General features: G+C 48.6%; 1 protein-coding gene across 9 annotated transcripts in view; it reads left to right on the forward strand.

The window, feature by feature from the left end:
- The first annotated feature begins 4,266 nt into the window (after positions 1 to 4,266).
- The window catches only part of PDGFRA (platelet derived growth factor receptor alpha), a 46,230-nt gene continuing 28,838 nt past the window's right edge, over positions 4,267 to 21,658 (forward strand). The window contains exons 1-6 of one of the 9 annotated variants that reach the window (XM_067036093.1): positions 4,267 to 4,464; positions 10,190 to 10,394; positions 13,980 to 14,040; positions 15,491 to 15,808; positions 19,043 to 19,303; positions 20,321 to 20,451. In XM_067036093.1, the coding sequence (XP_066892194.1) occupies positions 13,992 to 14,040; positions 15,491 to 15,808; positions 19,043 to 19,303; positions 20,321 to 20,451 (759 nt within the window). In that variant the 5' untranslated portion in view covers positions 4,267 to 4,464; positions 10,190 to 10,394; positions 13,980 to 13,991. Of the gene's footprint in view, positions 4,465 to 5,051; positions 5,641 to 6,762; positions 6,784 to 7,145; positions 7,197 to 7,232; positions 7,308 to 7,912; positions 8,181 to 9,142; positions 9,255 to 10,189; positions 10,395 to 13,979; positions 14,041 to 15,490; positions 15,809 to 19,042; positions 19,304 to 20,320; positions 20,452 to 21,658 lie in introns of those variants that run through there. The other 8 variants (XM_067036094.1, XM_059067623.2, XM_067036096.1 and 5 more) reach the window with 8 other exon arrangements.

Below are 21,658 nucleotides of genomic sequence, written 5' to 3' on the forward strand. Positions count from 1 at the left end.
CTGAACAACGTTTCAGCTGGAAGCTTTTTGCTTTGCTTTTCTTTTTTTTAAAAATAACATCACTGTGCCTTGCTGTACTCCTGGGACTTCCAGAGGACAAGGCCCTTTCTTCAGTCAAGCTGACCTAAACAGAGCCAGCCCCCCTTCCCCTCCCAAGCCACAGCTGTGTGTTGGAAAGCTGGATGCTGAGGCCCCTAATAAAGAGCAGACCTCCCAATCTCCTTGTTCCTTCCCTCTCCCCTCACACGATTTTCAAATTAAAAGTAACTAAAAGCTAAGGCCTAAGACAAGGAGAGGGGAGTAGGAGGTACAGAAACATCCCTAGATTGAGGAAGTGAAGCTCTCTCCCTAGGAAAAGGGTATCCAAAAATCCAGATCCAGAGGGGTCTAGTCCTACCACATCTTTCCCAACTCCACAGTCTCTGGTCCTCAGGTCAGTAAGCAGGCTGAAGTGTTAGAGACCCTAGCAGAGGGTGTCTCTGGTCTCCAACCATGGGGAACTGCTTTCTACGTCTCTCTGGAGACAAATCTCTGGAGAGAGAGCAACAAGGAACCCAGAAGAGACGCTGCCCGCTTAGCCAGCCACTGGGAAGAAGAGGAGGTGTGCCAGGGGCCCCAGAGAGAACTGTCACCCCAAGTTACACAGGCCAGTCTGGACCCTCTTTCTCCTCCTTTTCTAAGACTTGGGCCTCTCTGTGTTCTGAGCGGGCAGAGGCTCGCAGCAAGCTTCCAAGCCTCAGCCGGGGCAGACCCGAGGCAAGGGCGGGGTCCCCGGCGCTCTGCGGGGACTCCACACATCTGTGTACCACGTCCACAAGCCTCCTCCGAGCCTTCCCGACGAAGGTCCCTTCGGTGGGCCCACGGAGGCGTCTCTTCCAGGCCCAATCAAGAATGGAAGGGGGGTGGGAAAAGGGACAGTTAGAGCCTTTTTTCCCCTCCCAACCATCAAACGGCCCTTTATTTTCAATTCAGAAAGCCAGAAATGTGCCCCACCCCCATCAATTTCATTTGAAAAACCAGTTGCAGGTTGGTTTAAATGTGATTTTCGTTAACTAACGGCTTTGATAACTGCTGCAACCAAAGGTCTCCTAAAGCTGAAGGACCTTCTGAATTCTCCGAGGAAAGTAGAATTGGGGGGTGGAGCTGGAGAGGAGGGGAGGAGCAAAGGAGAAACAAAAAGCCAACTCAGCGGGAAACGCCCACGAAAGCCGAAGGTGTGACGCCCTGAGCTGCGGCAGCGGTCTCCCAGGGGTGGGGTGGGGACCGAAAGCGCGAGCCCGGGAAGCAGGGCAGGGGGAGATTTTGTTTTTGTTCTCAGGAACCATTTCGATTTGGTTGTAAACACTTTGTGGAGTCCTCTTTTTGATGGCTGGCTCTGCTACATCTTTTGCCTCCACTTTCATAGTCGCTTGAGCGCCTAGATGCGCAAGGTCACGCCAGAAACACCGCACTCCCCAAACTTCCCACATGGCTCAACTCCCGAGTTGGGCCTCCTTCCCAGAGGGTCGCAGCTGCCCAGACTCCGGGTTTGGGGAGAAAACCCTCATTCTTAACCCCTTGATGATCCCTCAAAGGGAAAAGCATAAGAGGTTGAAAATCAAAATCCGGGTGCAGGCTGAGACCTTCGCTCAGCTGCCCAAGCCGGCGAGGGTCACTCCTCGGGTCGCACAGGGTGGCCTGGTCACCCGCGATGCCCCAGGCAGAAGCCGACGAGAAGAGGCTCCTCAGTCCGCCTCGGCCAGGAGGCGCTTCTTGCCCGCTGCGGCTCCAGGACCACCCAGGACACCGGGCATCGGGGGAGCAATCTGGAGGATCTTAGAACAACACGGGGAGAGCGAAGCTCGGCTCGCCCCACCTCCAGCGACGCCCGGGCTGACTGACGGGCGCAGCCCCGACCTCTGCAAGCCTCTGGCCAGCTGCGGAGGGCGGACAGCAAGATTCAAACCCGCCTATGAGCAGTGGGAGGGGCAGCTGGTCAGGACTCGTCTTAAGGAACGAACATCTTAAGGAACGAACCGCCTCTTTCCGAGGACCTCCAGCCCCGAGGTTGCTCCTGACCACTGGGTTTATTTTGCTTTTGCTGGAGAGGCAGATGTTGCCCTGTCTCCATCTTTGCTCGGCCCAGACTCGGCGAAAACCTCTCCCAACCATTTGCTTCTCTGCGCCACCCCCCACCGGTGTTCTATGCCGGGAGTCTGCTCCCCAGGCCTTTAAACCGTCTGGAATGTCACACATGGAAACCTTTAGCAAATGTTTGTTAATGATCATAACAAAGGCATCATTCAAATTAGGCAGGTAATTACTACCAGAAGGACAACTGAGTGCTTACTTGCTCATCCATTCTCTCTGCTTTAAACTCGCGAGGAGTTATGGCCCGAAGACACCCTCCGCCCAGTCCGTTTTTCGGGCCCCTTTAAGCTTCTCTGAAATGAACTGTGAAGTTACCATTTGTGGGCGGGGAGTGCTGGGGCCCTGCGTTCGGGAGATCCCGGCGTGACCGGTCTGGCAATTTCTTAGCAGCAAAGCAGGCCTTCCTGGGTAGGCCCTGCTCCCTGCCTCGCTTCCTACCCTCTTGGGTACTTGGTATAAAAACTTAAGATCTCAGCTTGACTTTTTAAATTGCATGAAAGCCAGCACCCGCTTTCCACCTATTATTCCGCACTCCGTTTTTTTTTTTTTGGGGGGGGTGTCTTTAGTCCCCGTTCATTATCTACAAACATTACGGTATCCTGTTAGCATTCCGAACAAGGGGCTGTTCATATATTCGCCTTCAATGATTTCCTGAAGGAACATGTGGAAGTAATAGTGAGCAGGGCAGTCACCCGAACTGAAGATGCACGAGAGGCGGTTGCGCAGAAGGGCTGGGGGTATAGGGCCCCTAGCCCAGCCTCAAGCGTCTTCCCCTGCCTGACATCCCAGGAACCGGTCCCAGTTCAATACAGTACCCCTTGGAGTACTTCTCTGTGACCATCCCCTGCAGGCTGTCCCGCGTCCATCCTCGGGATGAGGGAAAGGGTGATGGCTGTCCCACGTTCCGGCCTAAACCAGGCCGCGCTGGCCGTTCTCAGGAGTGTGTGTGTTGTGTGTGTGGGGAGTGAGGGTGGGGGAGGGATGAGCCCCTCCACCCAGCAAGAGAATTCAAAATTAGAGAAAGCGGGGAAGGTGAACGCGCTCCCCTCCCCCGCCCTCGCTAGGCAGCCCCACTCCGCCCAGGTCTGGTTCCTGGAGCGTCAGCGCCCCCTTTCCTTCTCGAGCAGGATCGCTTTCTCCCGGCGCTGTCTCCTGCCTCGCGCCCCCGTCAAAGGGTTTGGGGCTCCGTTCTCAACCCCCGGGCATAGGTAAGGTCCGACCTAGGCGGCGGGAAGGAGCGTAGGGAGAGTCAAATTGCACACACACCCCCCCCACACACACCTCCCCCCCCGCCCCGAGCGCGGAGGTGACAGGCTGTTTGTAGAGGATTCCCCAGATGCTCAAGCCTGAGCCTTTTTGTGTGCGTGATAGAAGCCAGGACAACCTCGCCCAGATAACCATGAAAACAAAGACATGACAAGATAAGTGCTCCAAGGGAGTAAAGGTCGTTCTGTCGGAGAATGTTCCAAACCTATGCAGACCCTCGACTCTTTGTACCCTCCTTCAAACCCGTTTTCAAACAAAACCAAACAAAACCAAAGCAAACCAAAAAACACCCATCATCTTCTTATTAGACTCAACAGTTTGCCTAATCCCATTAAAGGATTAGCAACTGCACGGCACTTTCCCTAAAAGACCCCAGATTCAAAACGATGCAACCGCTCGGAGACCTCTCCCGACGGCCCCAATTATAGTAGGGCTAGGAATTCCTACAGAAGGGACACTTCTCGATTCCGGATTTATATTCTCTCTGGGCATTAACTGCAATTTAACGTGTTCTTTTTCTTCCTTTCAAAGAAAATACAAAGCAACATAGCTGCGTAGGAAAATGTCCCCCAGATCAGGAGGCAAACTCATTCTGGAAATGATGGGCAGTTTGTATCTTCGCGAACCCCTTCCCCGGCAGAGCATCCACACCTCCCCCTTCCACCCCCCCACCCCATCTGGTCTGCTTCTCCCCGCCCCCCAGTTGTTGTCGAAGTCTGGAGGTTGGGGCTGGACCCCCTGATTGCGTAAGAGCGAAAAGCGAAGGCGCAATCTGGAGGCTGGAGATTCAGAGCGCACGGAGTTCGAGGGAAACTCTTATTTTGAAGAGGCCAAGGGGAGGGGGGGGGCTTCATTTCCTGACAGCTATTTACTTAGAGCAAATGATTAGTTTTAGAAGGATGGACTATAACATTGAATCAATTACAAAACGCGGTTTTTGAGCCCATTACGGTTGGAGCTAGAGTGAGAGAAACAGAGGAGGGGACTACAGGAGAGGACTGAAGGCCGTGGACACATTTTTTGCTCCATATGTAGGATTTTCATTGCGAGTTGACATAGGAGGAGAAGGTAAGGGAGGAGAAAAAGGATTTTTGTTTCTAAGAGAAGTCCCTAATCAGGCCTTTTGGGCTACAAGAAGTGAAGTAACTTCACTTAAAGTTTGGGCGATCAGAAAAAAAAATTGGAGTTGAATGCTAGTTGTGTGTCCAGAGAGTAATTTATTTTGAATAAACTTCACTTGGAGGAAAGATAACTATAGAGTTCGAAAGTCTAGGCATTTAAAAAAAAACACATTTTCCAGACCTATTTTTAAAAGCAGTGTTTTTCTAACAACTCTATGGCCTCCCAAAGAAATTGTTTAGGGTTACATTTTTGAGGTTTCTTTTGGGATTGGGGGTGGTATTCCTGTATACTGGGACTAGCACCTAGTAATGCTGGGAGTTGGGGCAGAGGTGTTTGCCCTCTTCCTGGCACTGGGTCCTGGAAGGCGACAGGTTTTTAACGAGTATTTTCATTCCTCGCCCGCGGTTTGGCGCGACAGCGCTGTAGCGGGTGGTGTGGAGCGCGGCCGGTGGACCGAGGGAGGTGGGGAGAGAAGAGCGCGGAGTAGGGCGCGGAAGGGGTTGAGGGGAGAGGAGGCGTAAAAGGATCGGCTGGAGAGGGCCGGACCTTGGGTGCCCGCCGGGTGCACATGGCACCGACCCAGGGCGCGTAATTACTGGACGGCGCTGCGCCCGGTGCGAGCCGGGGCCAGACTCAGCACAGCCTTGGCGGCTTCGAGACGAGCAGAGGAGGCGCAGATTTGGGCGAGGTTTGGGGAGCTCGTCGGAGGTTTGTGGGATCAGTAAAGTGCGAGGGAGAGCGGGCGCCAGCCCCGCAGTGCGCTCTGGTTGCGCGCTCTAGCGCGGGGGCGACGGCGGCCAGGGCAGGCAGGCAGGCGGTCTGGAGTAATGACAAACACATTTGGCCCCGAGTGAAGAAGTCATCGTCGCCTCGCATTCCAGCAACTGGGATTTGAGGAATTTCGAACTGCGCTCCAAGGGGCTCTCATTGTGCGCGGTGGTCCCCACCCCCACCAATCTCTGCGCGCCCCCTTCCTCGGTCGAACCGTTTATGCAAAGCCCGGGGCTCTGCTCCTGCCCAGTCCCGGCCATAGGAAGGAAAGAAGGAAGGTCGCCAAAAAAGTGGAGAACTTCTTGTGGGGGAAGTTAGGGACAACTCGTAACGGAGAAACTTGGTTCCCAGGTAAGACAGGAAGATGGGAGGCGAACTACCTCCCTCGGGGCACCCGGACCCTGCACCCCCCTCGCATGCCCCTTTCCGCGCGAGGATGCGTGGCACTCGCCGCCCGTGCTTCACCCTCTCCGGTGTCCCCGTTTCTGTTCCACCCCCTGCGCCGGCCAGAGTCTCTGCCCGCCTCGGAGCTTTCTCCTCGCTCCCCTCCTTCTTCCACCGTCTATCCCCATGGAAATCGGCTTTTATACGTGAGATTAACTTCTCCAGGCAGCGCCAGGGGAGCGGGCGGCGTCCACTTGGCTCGGAAACAACTGGGATCAGCGGTTCAGGTCGGAAAGGGTCTCGGCCAGCTCAGAGTGAGAGGGAGTGTGGCTTGACCGGAGTACCGCTGTCTGAGGGGGCCAGGAACCCCGGCCGCCTGGCCAGGTGTGAAGGAGCTGCCAGTAGCCTGGCCAAGCGTCTCAGTCGTGGAGGAAGCGAGGGGCTGTCGGTTCGCTGTCTCTCCCGCCGTCAGAGCGCCCCCCCGCCCTTTGCTCCCCCAGCCCTGCTAGGACCCCAGGATGTATAGAAAGAGTGCCTGGAAGAGATTTCCATCTCCAAGGGTGAGAGGCAGACTGGGGCTGGAGAGGGAGCGTGAATAACCCTTATCAGGTCTGGACTGCCCCGCGCCCGGCCCGGCCGCCTGGAAAAGCCCCTGGCTTCGCTGTGTAGGAAATGGCTTTTTGGCTCCCCATCCGAATTGCTCAACGTTTTGGACCGCCTCGCCTCGCCGCGGTCGCTCTCGAACAGAACTAGGCAGCTTTTTAGAGCAGGGAGAGACATCCGGGGCAAAAGGGGCACGACAACTAGCCGCACAGCTCACCGGACTAACACCCCAGAGACCGGCGAGCCCTGGGGCCGCTGGAGGGGAGGAAGGGGCCCCCGGGACGTGAGCACCTCACTTGTTTCCGCTCTGGCTCTGGTTTTAACATTCCCTCCCATCCCCAATCTCCACCTCCATCTGACCGACCCAGGCCCTGGTGCTGCTGCTTTGCTCCCCTTCCCTCTTTCCCTTCTCTCTTGCCTTTCTCCTCTCCACAGTCCTTACGGTAAAGGGGGCCCTTCCTCCACTCCCCGACAGGCGAGGGCCCGACCAGCCTCACTGACACCCTGGTGAGTCCCTGCTTCGGGCTCCTGGACAGTCTTGTTTTTGGTTTGACCCAAGTGTAGCTGGACTCCAGGATTGGAGTCCCAAGAGCGAGGGGTGGTGGCGAGTGGGAGATAGACGAGGTGGGAGAAGGCACCAGGAAGGAGCCCTCAGCTGCCCCTCGGTCCTTGCACCAGCCTTTAGACCGAGAGGGACTCGAAACGGAGCCTTGGCTCCTGGCCCCAGGTCCGCTTTCCTCCGGGGGCACGGACTGGGGAGGGGTGTAGGGGGAGGGGCATCGGGCCGGGCTTTCCAGCTGCAAACGCGTCTGGCGCCGAGGCGGGCCCGTTTTGTGCCTCCTGGGGACCGGCCGTGGGCGGTGCGCAGTGCCGGGACGCATCCTGGGGACGTGGTGACCGGCGCCTTCCTGCAGACCTCGGTGGGTGGGACTCCTTCTGGCCTCCGGGGAGCTGCGATAGGGTTACATGTTGTTGATGGAAAAGTGGCAATTCAGGGGGGGAAATCTAAAAGTTTGCTCGGTCGCCGAAAGGTACGGCTCTCAGCCTCCCTTGCGTCTGGTCTTACGGGGTCCGCGCGCAGCATCAGCCAGCGGGGTACGCGAGGCGGGGGGTAAGGTTTGTGGTCTTGCCTCGAGCGCGGGAGGCAGAGTCGGGGCAAACTGCTTTTCCCCACAACACTCTAGTCCGGGCTCTGCCGGTGCTTGTCTTTTGCTGTAGTGGCTGGGTGGTATTTCCTTTTGTTGTAAACTGAACAGTGAGCCAGGGATCCGTTGGAAAAGTAGATTGTAGGGGATGGACGACCTCGGAATCAGGGTGCTTCCTTCTCCGCCTATTGCAGTCTTCCCCTTCCTCGCGAAAGGGGAGCGAGAGGCGCAGGCGGCGCTTGTGTGCTCAGGGCAGCCTCGGCTGTGCGAGCGTCGGGCAAGGGGGACACTGGGGAAAGGCTGGGTTCTTAAAAGCGCAGGAGGTGCAGCCACAGCGGCCTTCTCTGCGAGCAGCTGTCCGCGGCCGTGTCACTTTCCGGCCCATAGGAGGCGCTAGCGCACGACTGTAACCCTAAACCCACCCGGTCCTTCTCCCTCCACCCCGTCCGGCCCCCTCTCAGGTCTCAGACGAAAACAATGCAAACGCCTAACGTCGTGCCTGGGGCGCAGCGGCGGACGCGGGCGCTAAACCTGGGAGCGAGCGGTCGTTGCCCCCAGCCCCGGGGTGACTGAGCTGCGGAGGACGTGGACCAGCGGGAGGGGGAGAGGCCCGCTCGGTGTTCGTGTGGGCGTGGTGGGGCGGGAGGCCGGACGGTGCCAGCGCGGAACGACCCCGGCGAAGGTGGGCGAGCAGCGGTCCCCGCTGCGCTGTCGGGGACCGGGAGCCAGAGCGGCCGGCCGGAGCGAGGAGGTAGCCGGGTAAGATTCTCGGGGCTACCGCGCCCTCTAGCGGGCGTCCGGCTCGCAGTCCGGCTCTCCGCCAGCCTCCGGCGGTCCGCGCAGCCGCCGGGTCGGAGCGCAGCGCTGAGACCCAGGGGAAGACTAGCCTCGGTCACCTTAACCCCTCCTGGAGGCCTCAGATTGACGCCTCGCAGGCACTTTGTGTGCCCGGATGGCGCTGGGTGGGAGAGAGGGGCGGAGGTCTCCGGGTTTGGGGATAAGGGTAGGGGCGTCATAGTAATTAAATGTGGGAGAAGCGGAGGATGTAAAATCCTAGGCGCTCTTGGGGGCGGGGCGGCGGTGTCAAGCCCCTCGAAAGTTCTCCTGCCGCTCAGGCGGCCTCTTGCTGTTTGTTTTACGACCCTGCGTTATTGTGCAATGGTGAACAGTCGTTTCCAATCAGCCCGCAATTCCCGGGCTGTGCGGCCGTCGCGGCCTCCGCCGGGGGGTTTACGAGGGGTGACAGTGGCATGCGAACAGATTGGGTAGCGCGGGCCCGGCCACGGCGTTGGGACCCCCACCTAGAGCTGCCCAGGTGATCTCCCTCCCCTGAGCGGGTGGAAACTGCAAGGTGGGGAGAGCGTTAGCGAAACAAAACCCTGAACCGCCCGACCTCCTCCCGAGTGGCTCTCCCTGCTGAACTTTCTAAACCTTTGCGACCTGGGATGGCAGCGCCATTTTCCTCGCTCCCGAAGCTCTGTCTCTCCGGCCGACCCTCTAGCAGGGGTGATGGTGATGGTGATGGTGGTGATGTCTGGACTTCAGCGAATTCTCTTGGGGCCCCGCGGAACTTTAAGCCATTTCGCAGGCAGTTACCCTATTCCTGTTTCTATTCTGAGGGCTTTGAGCTGAGGTCACCACGAAACGTAAATGTACAACCCAATAAAAAAAGAGATTGGAAGTTAAGGTTTGGGACATTTTGGATTGCCTGTCCCTTGGACCAATACTGCCACCTGCTGGTTTTACTTGAGAACTGCAACGACCCTTTGCGAGAATGGGCTTCGCGGATATTCTAAGCGAGTCGTGGCACCAGGAAGATGCATTTTCCACCCGGTAGGACCAAGTTTTCTTTTTCTGTGAAGTTGCAAGAATCATTGGGCTGACAACATTTATTTTATGGACTCCTGGGTAGTCTTTCGCCTTAGTTGTTAATCCTTTGTATTTACCTAATGAGCAAAGTGCTGACCTACCACATCTGATTATCAGAGCAGACCTGTGAAGAAGATAGGTGGGTTATTTGCATTTCCTTTTACAGTGAAGCCCTAGTGTTGGGGACTTGATGAGATCAAGTATACTACAAGCTGCTACACCGAAGGTTGTCCCATTAGGTGTCACACCGGTTTGGTGACAATCAAAAGGAAGTGACATTGTAGTCTCCCGTGGTTAAATATCTGGTGCAGGAGAGCAGAAAGGTTTATGAGCTCAGACCGTCCCATAAAATGTTCCCATGTAAAAATACTGCAGCCCCCACCCATCACTGGAATGTCTAATGGAACTCAAGGAGATAAAAACAGTAAAACAGGCTCTGGTGAGGTGCGGATCCCAGTAAACACACCCTCGCTGAAGTTGCCACCAGGGTAGACCAGCATTTGGATTGCCTGGGCTGAAGTTACAAGAACATTTGTCGCAGGGAAAAAGCAGCACATGTAATTTTCACAGTTAGAATAAACTGAAGAGAGCTGAAATTAACTGAACCTCGGAAATCTGAATCTTGAAGTCGTCCGTGGCTTTTGGGACTGTGAGAGAGTCTTCTGTGGCCTCTAATCATGCCAGGGTGGGGTGAAATTCAGTATTCAGTGGCTCTGCAGCGGGATGCATTGTGCAGCTGGTGATCCGGAAGCCAGCTCTCTGGCTTTGTGAGAAGAATGCCATGCTCTCTCTTCTGGAAATAGTGCCCTTGCATTGCTTGCCCTCTGCTTACTCTCTAGCTTAGCATGTTGTTTTTGACTGTAGAGTCATAGTTAATGGCTCTTTGCTTCTGTTTGCAGGGACAGAGATGGCAACCTGTTAAAGAGAAAGAATAGTGGCTGCAAACAGATCTGTTTCTCTGTTTACATGACTGTATATATTGGTTCAACTTGAAACAGTCTTGATAACTACACCAGCCTTCACCACGTGCGAGTTCAGATCCTATTCTCCACTACGCAGGTGGTACAGGGCCAGTCAAGTGGCCTCTGGGGCCTGACTGTCTCAGTAAGTAGAAGCTGCAGTAGCCCCTCTGATGTCCCGCTCATCTAAAACGTTTTTGGAGCCTGCAGAAGAAGAGGCAGTATGAAAACTAACAGCTGCAGTTTCTGAAGCCCTTTCAATTAAACTATAGAATTTAGTCTTTATAATAATGCAGTAAGGCAAGCCAGTAAGTCAGGTGTTCTTAGTCCTGGTTTACAGAAGAGACTGAGATTCAGAGAGGTGGCCTAGGTGTCAGATGTGGGATCAGAACCTGCTCTAATGCCATTTCTATCATATCTTCTGAGAGAAGGAATGAAGGACCAGAGAATGGGGGGTGGGAGGAGAGACCACACGCATTTGTCTGAGAGTGAACACGGAAGAGATCTCTTTTCTCCAGTCATTTCTCTAACCTGTGGCAATGAGCTGTGAGTATAGAGGATTGAGACTGAAGTCCAGCACACGGCTGGCATGAGAGAAATGATTATGATTTTAAAAATTGTTTTTTGGATGAAATCCATTGTTCCTCCTTGCAAAGTGATTTATTCTTGCTGACTCATAACATGCTGTGTTTCTCTGAATCTGTAACCTCAATTACTTATATTTGCATGTCCGACTTTTGGATGAGCTCTAGAATAGGGGTTACCGATTAAGGATGAGCATTTATTTACTCCCAGAGTAAAAAAGCACTGGAAGTAGCAACATGACTCCTAGAGATTCTCACTCCAGGGCCAATAGGAAGGGAAGCCTCCGTTCTTTCCAGTTGTTTTCTATTACTTCCTTGTAGGGCTAACAGTCTGCAATTATTCACGAGTAAATTTTCTGAGTTACAGACGAGTAATGACATGAAACTTCACAAATATGCCTAAATTTCTAGCCAGGGAACCACTCTTATCAGAGAAGAGAGGTTGAAATCATAAGTAAACACATGTTGATTTTCAGTATTTTTATCATTATCGCTTGCTCTGAGGCCCTGTTTTCATTGCCCACTTTGTATGTCAGTAAGTAATCCTCCCTGGCATCGGGTCCCCCATATCTGGATGCACAGAAGGAAACATGGTGGGGCCTGGCCGGGGCAAAACGCTCATCAGAGCCTGCACTGTAAAAGCAGTGAGCCCCTCTCTTAAGCTCGGGAATGCTTTAAAGATGCATCATATTGGCAAGCCCAGCTGAAGGAATGCAGGATATAAATGTGATAAAACCCAAGATCAAGCTGGCTCTGGAGGGCTCCTTTGAAGTTTGCTAAGTGGATTATCAGTGGGAGGCTGATATTTATATGTACAAACACACAGGCCGTTACTGCTAATTGTGGTAAGTCAGTCTTTCCAGCCTGGGTCTGGGGCCCGCTGTGCCCGTCACCGCAGCAGTGAGGAGGCCCTGCATCCCTGGGCACACGCCAGGATCCTTGGAAGCCATCAGCCAGCTAGCATTGTGCAAATTGCATTTGGGTTCACAGCACATTGTGCTGTTCTCACTGCGGCAGTGAGCAGAGGAGGAAAGCAGGGCCCCAGTTTGCATTAGGAAATAGTTGGGGGTGGAGGGAGCACAGAAGGTTGAAACACTGACCTTCCCTTGAGAGAGAACATATGGTGGATTGCAGAGAGCGTGGATTTTGCATTACACAGACTTGGTGTTACAATCCGGGCTTTACCACCAACAGTGTGATTTTGGGTCATTTGCTAAACCTCTCTGAGCCTCAAGCGGCACTTTTTAAAATCAGATATTTCACAGGGTTATTATTAACACACATGGTATGCACATGACAACTTTGGCTTAATAAATATTGGTTTCTCGTTCCTGCTTTGGAGAAAACAGAATTATCATTTTTTCCTGTCCAGCACACTCACTGTTACCAGCATTCCATGTTTCACTCTGTCATTCTTCCTCCTCCATTTAACTGGTAGAATTTAAAAGGGCAGAAATCTGATGTCTGCAGGTAGGCCAGTTGCCACTTCCAAGCAAGAATACATGATGAAGCTGTCAGGCTCCACCAAAAACGACTAGGCTATTATCAGCTGGATCCTCTGCAACCAAAAAAAAAGAAGAAAACAAGGCTAAACACAGGCATACATGAATTTCTTCTTTTGTTTTGTTTTTTAGACAGCTTACTCAGGAATCATGTACACACATCAAAGTCAGTGATGGAACAAATTAAGTCCCATGAACTCATTTCCATTGCATGAGTTGGGGTTTTGAGCAACTCAGAGACCCAGTACCTCCCAGGCCAAGGCTTAGGTGATTTTTATGGGTCATCTTAAACCTTGCGCCCCTGCCCAGGCCCCTCAGCGGAGCCTCTTTAATTGAAACTTGGGTGCTCAACAGCTCCAATACCTGCAAGCACATCATGGTTGACTTCAGGAAGATGACTTTCTCAATGACTTCATGTGGGAAGTGAAGGGGGAGATAATAAAATTTGTGGGGTGTGCATGGAAAGAAAAGGATAAAGGAGAGGGGCCTTTTCAGAGGGTGGACCAGAACGGATTTTTCAGTGGTTTTACTGCAGGGCAATATGGGTCCTTCTTTTCATTTTTCCCTCCGTTAATTTTCCTTATCCACCATTTCTTGCCCACTGCTTTTCCCTGTTTTGTCTTAGGGACATTCAGTTTCAGTCTCTCTCTCTCTCTACTTCTCTTTCATTCCCTAGAACTTGTTGCAGGAAATCAGGGTGGAGAACTTGGCTTTTGCAGGTACAGGTACCTGTGTGAAAACGAATCATCCATTGAATTTCATCCTGTGGTTTACTGCCTCCCTGAAACACAAGAATTTAACCACACTTTTCTCTCGCACTTCCTCTCCGTTTTTCACTTCCGTTACTGGTCCTCCTTCCATGCCTGTGCCCTCGGCTTTTCTGTGCCTTGTTTAGCTTGACTGTGAATGTAGCAGGTCGTTGGAGAACTTGGGCTGGAGGCCCAGGCCTGAGCCTGGTACAGGCCTGCCTATAACATCCTCTAAGTGACATTGGGTTAGTGCAACTTGTAAAACGTCTATACCAGAATGGCTCTTAAGTATTAAGATATTTGTTGGCAGCCTAAGCATCTTTTCCAAAAGGTGCCGAGGATGTGACCAAGTATTTTCTGCTGGCGAAACACGAAGCAAATGACAACACATTTTGAGTGAAAACAGCTCAAGTTTAGAAGTTGACTAAATACATGTTTATTTGTTTTTTGCAATCTTAATTTAAATGGTTTAAGAGGAACGGTCCTTCTGTACTTTTGGACATATTCCAAGACAATAAAGTGAGACTTTTTGGAATTTGAAAGCTGCAGGCAATCAAAAAGGGTTTTGGCTTCAGATGGCTCCTGTCTTGATCTCGGGGCCCAACAAGGCCATCAGATTTCTGCTTCTTAGGCATCTTACTGTTTTAACTGTGAATCTTAAACCAGGATGTTGTTGACTAAAATGATGCTGTTAACATAAAACTGATGAGTAGTAAGAACCTGCTGTATAAAAAAATAAATTAAATAAAAGTTAAAAAAAATAAATAAAATGGCAATTTAATAACTAAAAAAAGAAAAAAACACCATTTTCCATAGCGCAAAGCACAAAGAGAACTAGGCTCACGGGTTGTTTTATTGACTAACATTGTTTCTGTTTGACTTTTGACTTTTTCAGTTTTCCAGAACTATGGGGACTTCCCATTGGGCACTCCTGATCTTAGGCTGTCTCCTCACAGGTATGGATCCCAAGCCTGTCTGAGTTCATTGTCCTAGGGGAAATCTTTTTTTTCCTAAGTTCTGTGCTTTGCGGGTATATGACCTATACTGTGCATACTGCAAACAGTCCAAAAGAGTAAAGAGAAGTAGAAACCTATGGGACATTATCTAGAATGACCACAAACCTTCATTTCTCTCTGCTGTATTGCACTAATTCCAATTCAAAAAGAATGTTCTTTATATGTGTACTCATGGCGTTGAAATATTGTTAGGAATAATAGTCTAAATTTGCCCACCGCCCTCTTCCATTTCCTGGGACATGGGTTTCCAGTAGAGGTGGATCAGGGAAATTCAAGAATGTTCAAAGGAAACAAATAATGGAAAATTCTCATCTAGAAAATCATACCTGTCTAAAGTTATACGTGTCTTAGGTGGAAGATGCTTTAATTGCTACAAAATCTTAGAATCACCTTTGGCCTTGAAATTGAATTAATAGACTATTTGACTCCTGGGGAAGCTTACTAACTGTTTTCCAACAGGAGGATGCCTTTGGGGCCATTTGTTGAAATATTTATTGGACTTTCTTAGTTTTCATCCAGATATTTATAAATTGCAGATGTTCACCATGACACCAGTGTTTTTCTAGTCTGAGGATTTAACTTAAGCCTATTAGTCTCTTTAGGTCTTATCTAGATGGATATGGTAGAACTGAGCATTATCAGTGATTTAGGAGTTCTGAAGTCCACTCAGTATTCCGCATCAGCAGGAAAGTGACCCAGGTGTACTTACCACTTCCCTGTTAATAAAGCTGATAATCATAGTGGACACATACTGAAGTTGGGTGGGATTCCCACACCAGGCTCAGAGGGAGGTTAGAGAACATTAATGAATAATTAATTAAGTCATAATATCTCTTCTACCAGTTTTATAGACAGAGGAAGCTAGACTGACATTTTAAGTTCTAAGATGAACTTAAGAGTTTTTGCTCTCGGGCTTGACTATTCTTTTTGAATTGAAATCCACATCCTTCTGCTTTGGTTTCTGGAAGTCATTAGAGAGGCGGCACGCCAGAGGGTAGAGAAGAACGGAAGATGCGTACTTCTTGAGCACGAATCTGCCTTGTGTCTGCGTTCCCTGTCCACAGTAAAGAATGCACGTGTGCTTGAGCTTACGCTATCTTGGGATATTTCATGGTCACACATAAGAGTGTAAAATATGGAGTTGGAGTCAGATGTCCTCTATCCATTGGAGTGTTTGGAGGGGTGAATCCAGGGGTGCTTGGCGGGACTATTGAGGCCTTAGGAGCATTTGCTGCTCTCAGCAGATGCGGTGCTGTTATAATGGGGGGCCTTTCATGGGCATCCAGGCTAACGGATTTTTGCGTAGAAATGGTCATTGTTCATAGAATCTGCTCTGGGTGAGACTGTCCTTTTGGACTGCATCCTATTCAGAGCATGTTTCCTTTTACAGGGCCGAGCCTCATCCTCTGCCAGCTTTCATTACCCTCCATCCTGCCCAATGAAAACGAGAGGGTTGTGCAGCTGAATTCATCCTTTTCTCTGAGATGCTTTGGGGAGAATGAAGTGAGCTGGCAGTACCCCATGTCTGAAGACGAGAACCCCAATGTGGAAATCAGAAATGAGGAGAACAACAGTGGCCTTTTTGTGACGGTGCTGGAAGTGGTCAGTGCCTCGGCGGCCCACACAGGGCTGTACACTTGCTATTACAACCACACGCAGTTGGAAGAAAGCGAGATCGAGGGCAGACGCATTTACATCTATGTGCCAGGTGAGTTGCCTGGGTCTCCTGGACCAAGCTTATTGTCGTCCTGTCTCTCCTGTTAATTGTATGAGAGTTTTTATAAGTATAAAAATCATAAATTTTCATCGGAGAAAACTATAGACAAACACACTTAAATCAAGATCATTTGTCATGCCGTCATCTAGAAATAGTCACTGTTAATATTTTGGAACTGTATTAAGTTTTGAAAATCATTGTCATTGTGGTATCTTTTTTTTTTTTTTTTTTTGTTTTTTGTTTTTTGTTTTTTGCGGTACGCGGGCCTCTCACTGTTGTGGCCTCTCCCGTTGTGGAGCACAGGCTCCGGACGCGCAGGCTCAGCGGCCATGGCTCACGGGCCCAGCCGCTCCGCGGCATGTGGGATCCTCCTGGACCGGGGCACGAACCCATGTCCCCTGCATTGGCAGGCGGACTCTCAACCACTGCGCCACCAGGGAAGCCCCCCTGTGGTATCTTTTATTGGCATTGTGCAGGATGTCTGAAATGTTCTCATTTCTATTCAGTTTGATCAAGTTCAACAAATATTTACTGTGTATGCTTTGTGTGAAGGCACTGCTAAGTGCTGGGTCCACAAAGTAATTAGTAGGCCTTATCTTGGACTTGCTCATATTTCATTATAATAGTTTCCAAATAACCATGCTATTTCTTTAATTCTATAAAACATATACAGGCGTACCTTGGAGATGTTACAGGTTTGGCTCCTGACCCCCTCATTAAAGCCAATATCACAATAAAGCGAGTCACACACATTTTTTTTGGTTTTCCAGTGGATATAAAAGTTATGTTTGAATTATACTGCAGCCTATTAAGTGTGCAATAGCATTATGTCTTAAAAAAACAACGTACATACCATAAGTGTAAAATATTTTATTGCTAGAAATATCATCATCTGAGCCTTCAGTGAGTTGCAATCTTTTTGCAATAGTAACATCAAATATCACTGATCACAGATTACTGTAACAAAGATAATAACAATGAAAAAGTTTGAAGTATTCCAAGAATTACTAATATGTGACACAGAAACACAGACCGAGGGAATGCTGTTGGAAAAAATGGCACTGATAGATTTTCTTGATGGAGCGTTGCCACAAACCTTCAATTTGTAAAAAATTCAGTATCTGCGAAGCGCAATAAAGCAACGTGCAGTACACCGAGGTGTGTCTGTATTCACTCTTGATGAGTTGGAATAGATTTTTTTCTTTTTAATAAAAATTCAGGTTGATGTTATCTCTTGTCCTCCAAGAAGCACATGCCAGGATAGGAGTAAGGTGGGATTAAGTATGTAAGGATTTTACTAGGAGAGAGGTTTGTGAGAGAAAATGGGGAGGGATCCAGCAGAGGCTGGGAGAGCTGTCTGCCTGCATTGTAAGTGTGACCCTGAATGAAGGAGAGTGGGAAGGAAGGTGACGTAGATGAGTCCTAGACCTCTGGGCAAAGGAAGCTGGGGAGTCCTCCAGCCTAAGGAACCCCTGTTCCACACAGTCATTGTCTGGAAGCATCTCTGGAGGGCATGGCCTAGGGTTGTGATGGATTTCAGAGCCAGACCCTGTTGCTGGAGGAAGGTGTGGCGCTTTCCCACAGCTGCCACCCTAATTAACTAGCCTTAGCCGTGAGCTTGAGATGCATTTGGTCTACCACCCTCCTAGCATTACCTGGGTACTCCTTTGTAATGATCTATGTCTATATCTGTACTGATATCTATATCTGTACCTGTATCTATATTTGTATCTGTATCTATTGGCTTCTTCCAAGGACAGTTGTTAAAAGAAGGACCACCATGTTATCTAAACATTGCATAGGTAACACATGATGGTAGGGGAGACTTGCATTTTAAAGGGAGCTCTGGCTGATGTGTAATGGATATCAAACTGTATATTTTAACCTGAAATTAACTTGCAGCTTTGTTTGCTGGAATCTTTGCTAACAGAGTTCAAGAATTTGGAACTCTAAACACAAATTCAAGTCATGGCAATTTTAATATATAGATGGGTGAATTAAAGAAGAATACAGCCAGAGTACTTAGTTTCAAATAAACAAACATATAAACCATTTACAGCTCTTGCCATCCGTGTCATTTTAGCAGAGGTAGAGTAAGGGGGTTTCAGAAGTGTATCTTCATACCTTTCTGTCTTTTCAAGTTTTAAAAATTGGCTCCTTTTCCTGCCTTCTGTAACTGTGGGTGCTCCATGGATCTAGACCCTCTTCACTTCTGTTCTGACACTCTTATCTGTATCAGCCTTCCTTCCTAGCAATCAAAAAAAATTGTTTCAAAAGTGGTAGGTATTTAGAATGTCACCCATCATTCCCACCATAAATACCGCCCCCCTCTCCCGTTGTGAAGGCAATGGTAGGAAGGTAGGTTTGTTAAAGGTCCCTGGGTCTTGGAGTTTTGATCTGCCTAAGATTGCACAAAGATTTTTTTTTTTTTTTTTTTTTTTTTTTGGCTGTGCTGTGCAGCTTGTGGGATTTTAGTTCCCCGACCAGGGATCGAACCCTGGGCTCTTGGCAGTGAGAGTGAGGAGTTCTAACCACTGAACTGCCAGGAAGTCCCAGTCCAAAGGTTCTTCTTGTTCCTCCCTTGCTGTAGCACAAACATCATCTGGCTACACCCTGCATTGTCAGAGATCTTGTTTGAATTATGAAGAGTTGTACATCCTTTGCGAAACTGATGCTTGAGACTCTCAGTACTTCTTTCCATAGTAGCTTAAGTAGCTGATTTTCTTTTGAAAAGGAAATTCTCAAGCTATGGGATTATACATTTTATTTATTATTTGAGAGTCACTTTTTTAAATAGGTAGGTTTCTGTACTACTTTTCAATAATACTGACTATAGGCCATAAGCATTGTCAAAAGCATTGCATAATTTAAAAATTATAAGTATTTTCTCATGTTTTGAACAGACCTGATTATTTTGTTGTCCATTTTTTTGTTGTTTTTGGTAGTTGTTTAAATTTTTACCTCAATTCCTGACTAATATTTATATTTATCATCAGTATTTTTTATGAGGGTATAGGCAATTTGGTATTGTTCATACTTTTAAAAAGTATGAACCTTCTAGCTTTTATGATGCTTAATGTCAGTGGGGTGACACTTCTATATATATGTGTGAAGGTAAAATTCATACCTTTGAATTTGATTAATGGCAAAGGAATAATTTTTCTGCATATATGTGTAAGATGAAATTAATCCCTAACATGTTTTTCTTTCTTTTTCAAACCTCAGACCCAGATGTAGCCTTCGTACCTCTAGGAATGACAGATTACTTGGTCATCGTGGAGGACGACGATTCTGCCATCATCCCTTGTCGAACGACTGATCCTGAGACACCAGTGATCTTACTCAGCAGTGACGGGGTGGTGCATGCCTCCTATGACAGCAGACAAGGCTTTAATGGAACCTTCACTGTCGGACCCTATATCTGTGAGGCCACTGTCAGGGGGAAGAAGTTCCAGACCATCCCATTCAATGTTTATGCTTTAAAAGGTACTTGTGCCCTTTCCCTCCTTCTTAAAATAAGAGTTACAGGCAAAACAGTCAGATGCATGTAGGTTTTTTTTTTTTTTTTGATATTAGTCCCTGGTGATGGGAGACCCCAAATTCTGATATGGGAACTTAAGATCCCACCTTTACCGTACAATGTTAAGCTGACTTCTGTGGCTGTAACAGTACGAAGCTTAGCAATACCAAAGGCAAAAGCTTTCCTACCCCTGTAAGATTTTGTGTTTCATGGGTTGACTTCAAAATACTCTAAGGAATTCTTTTCTTGCATAAGCCTCTTACTGTTTAGTCACATTCCTGACTACAAAGGCCCTAACAACAAACACATACCTGTGAGGGTTGGACCCCTAGGTTAATTTTAGTAACTTAAGAAAAGTGATTTTGATTTTGAGAAAAGCTGGTGGTTGTCGACTTCACCCCTTTGATGCGAGTGGTTAATGCAAATGGGAAAGTATAAACCATGCTTGGGGCAACAGATTTATCTAACACTTACTTGTAGGTGTGGCGTTAGCAAGAGTGTGCCATTTAACTTTTGTGAAGGGCTTATTTTATGCCTGGCTCTGTGCTAGGTTCTCGAAGTGCTGAAAATACCTGGGAAGCGGAGTGGGAGAGAAGAGGAGAATAAGCGATGGGGTGGGAACTAGTGCCTATAGGGGCGTGCAGGTCAGTAAAGGCTGAGTAGATCCATCAGCAAAGGCGGCTGCAGTCGTAATTAACCCAAATTAACCCAAATGCTTGCGGATTCAAATGTGGTCTTCTCTTTAATTGGAGTTTATTTTTACTGTTGTTATTGTTCTGCGTGTGTGTGTGTGTGTGTGTGTTACTTTGTGCCAAATTATGTATGTCAACGCAAATCAAGGCTTCTGAGATTTTCAATATTTTGTCTTGATCAGGGTGGTCTGCAAATTATTTTCAGGGTCATCTTAAAAAAGCCCAGCCCGTATAAGATCCTAACTATACTGTGGATATTTAGGTCCTTGTGTTTGTTCTTTTTTAAAACAGCAACATCAGAACTTGATCTGGAAATGGAAGCTCTTAAAACTGTATATAAGGCAGGGGAATCGATTGTGGTCACCTGCGCCGTCTTTAACAATGAGGTTGTGGACCTTCAGTGGACTTACCCTGGACAAGTGGTAGGTACCTTCACGGCCCCTGGTGGCATGGAACGGAGTACAGGAGGGGTCCAAAGACGCATCGCTGATGGGGCACGACATTGACCTCCTCTAGACCTCAGCTTCCCATCTCTAAGCTGCTCACTGACCAGATGACTTCATGGCTCTTGGAGCAATGGGAGAGTCTGAGATGATGACAGCTGGCCAGAATGCGTAGATATTTCACACTGAGCCCGTTTTCTCATAAGTATGAAAGAAACCGGAAGGTTCTGTGGCTACAAGATAACAACCAAAAAAATTTAAAAATGAATGGATTTTAAAATATGCTGATTGCTGAGAGAGTCATGAATTCTCCTTTTCTTGGCTTTCATGGCTTTGGATTCTGAGGCATTTGATAATGTTGATTGCCTACCCCCTTCTATTTCTGCTTTGTGGACACCCATGATACTTCTGCCTCCTGCCTGCCTGGTCTTTCTTTGCATGGTTTTCTTCAGTGAACAGGCATAACTTGAGTCATTCAACAAAGATTTAATGATGTTTGCCAAATCCCAAGCACTCTGTTAAAAGCTGGCCCATGTACAGAAAGAGGGAGAAGGAGGGAGGAATGGAGATGGAAACGGGGAAGGGGAGCCACTGTGCCATCTCTGATCCGTGGGAATTTACACATAGGGTCTCATTCATTCTGTTTTTTTTTTTTTTTAATTGAAGTATAGTTAATTTACAATGTGGTGTTAGTTTCGTGTACAGTACATGGATTCAGTTATACATACATATATTCTTTTTCAGATTCTTTTCCATTATAGCTTATTATAAGATATTGAATATAGTTCCCTGTGCTATACAGTAGGTCTTTGTTGTTTTCCTGTTTTATATATAGCGGTGTGTATATGTTAATCCTGGGTCTCATTCATTCTAATGCATTGTAGTAAGTGTATATGAACCGTTGTGAAAGGCTATGATGGTCCCACACAGAAACAATTAACAGTGTTTAATGCAGGGGCCTCATGGAGAACAAAAAACATATATGTATATGTATGCCTTTTTTCCCCCTTCACTCCTAGTTTGCAAATTTCGGCTCCTTGCTCTTTTTTTGGGCATTTTATAGTGTCTCTTCTTTTATTCATTTCTCTCCCCCATGCTTTTGCTGCCCCTTTCCTTTCTCTCCAGGGCATCTGATTGGAAGTTGGGCATTTTCATATATTGCCTTATAAACCTCATGTATTGAAGA

This window comes from Kogia breviceps, chromosome 6 (genome assembly GCF_026419965.1).
Source record: "Kogia breviceps isolate mKogBre1 chromosome 6, mKogBre1 haplotype 1, whole genome shotgun sequence".
In the NCBI taxonomy this organism is placed as follows: Eukaryota; Metazoa; Chordata; class Mammalia; order Artiodactyla; family Physeteridae; genus Kogia; species Kogia breviceps.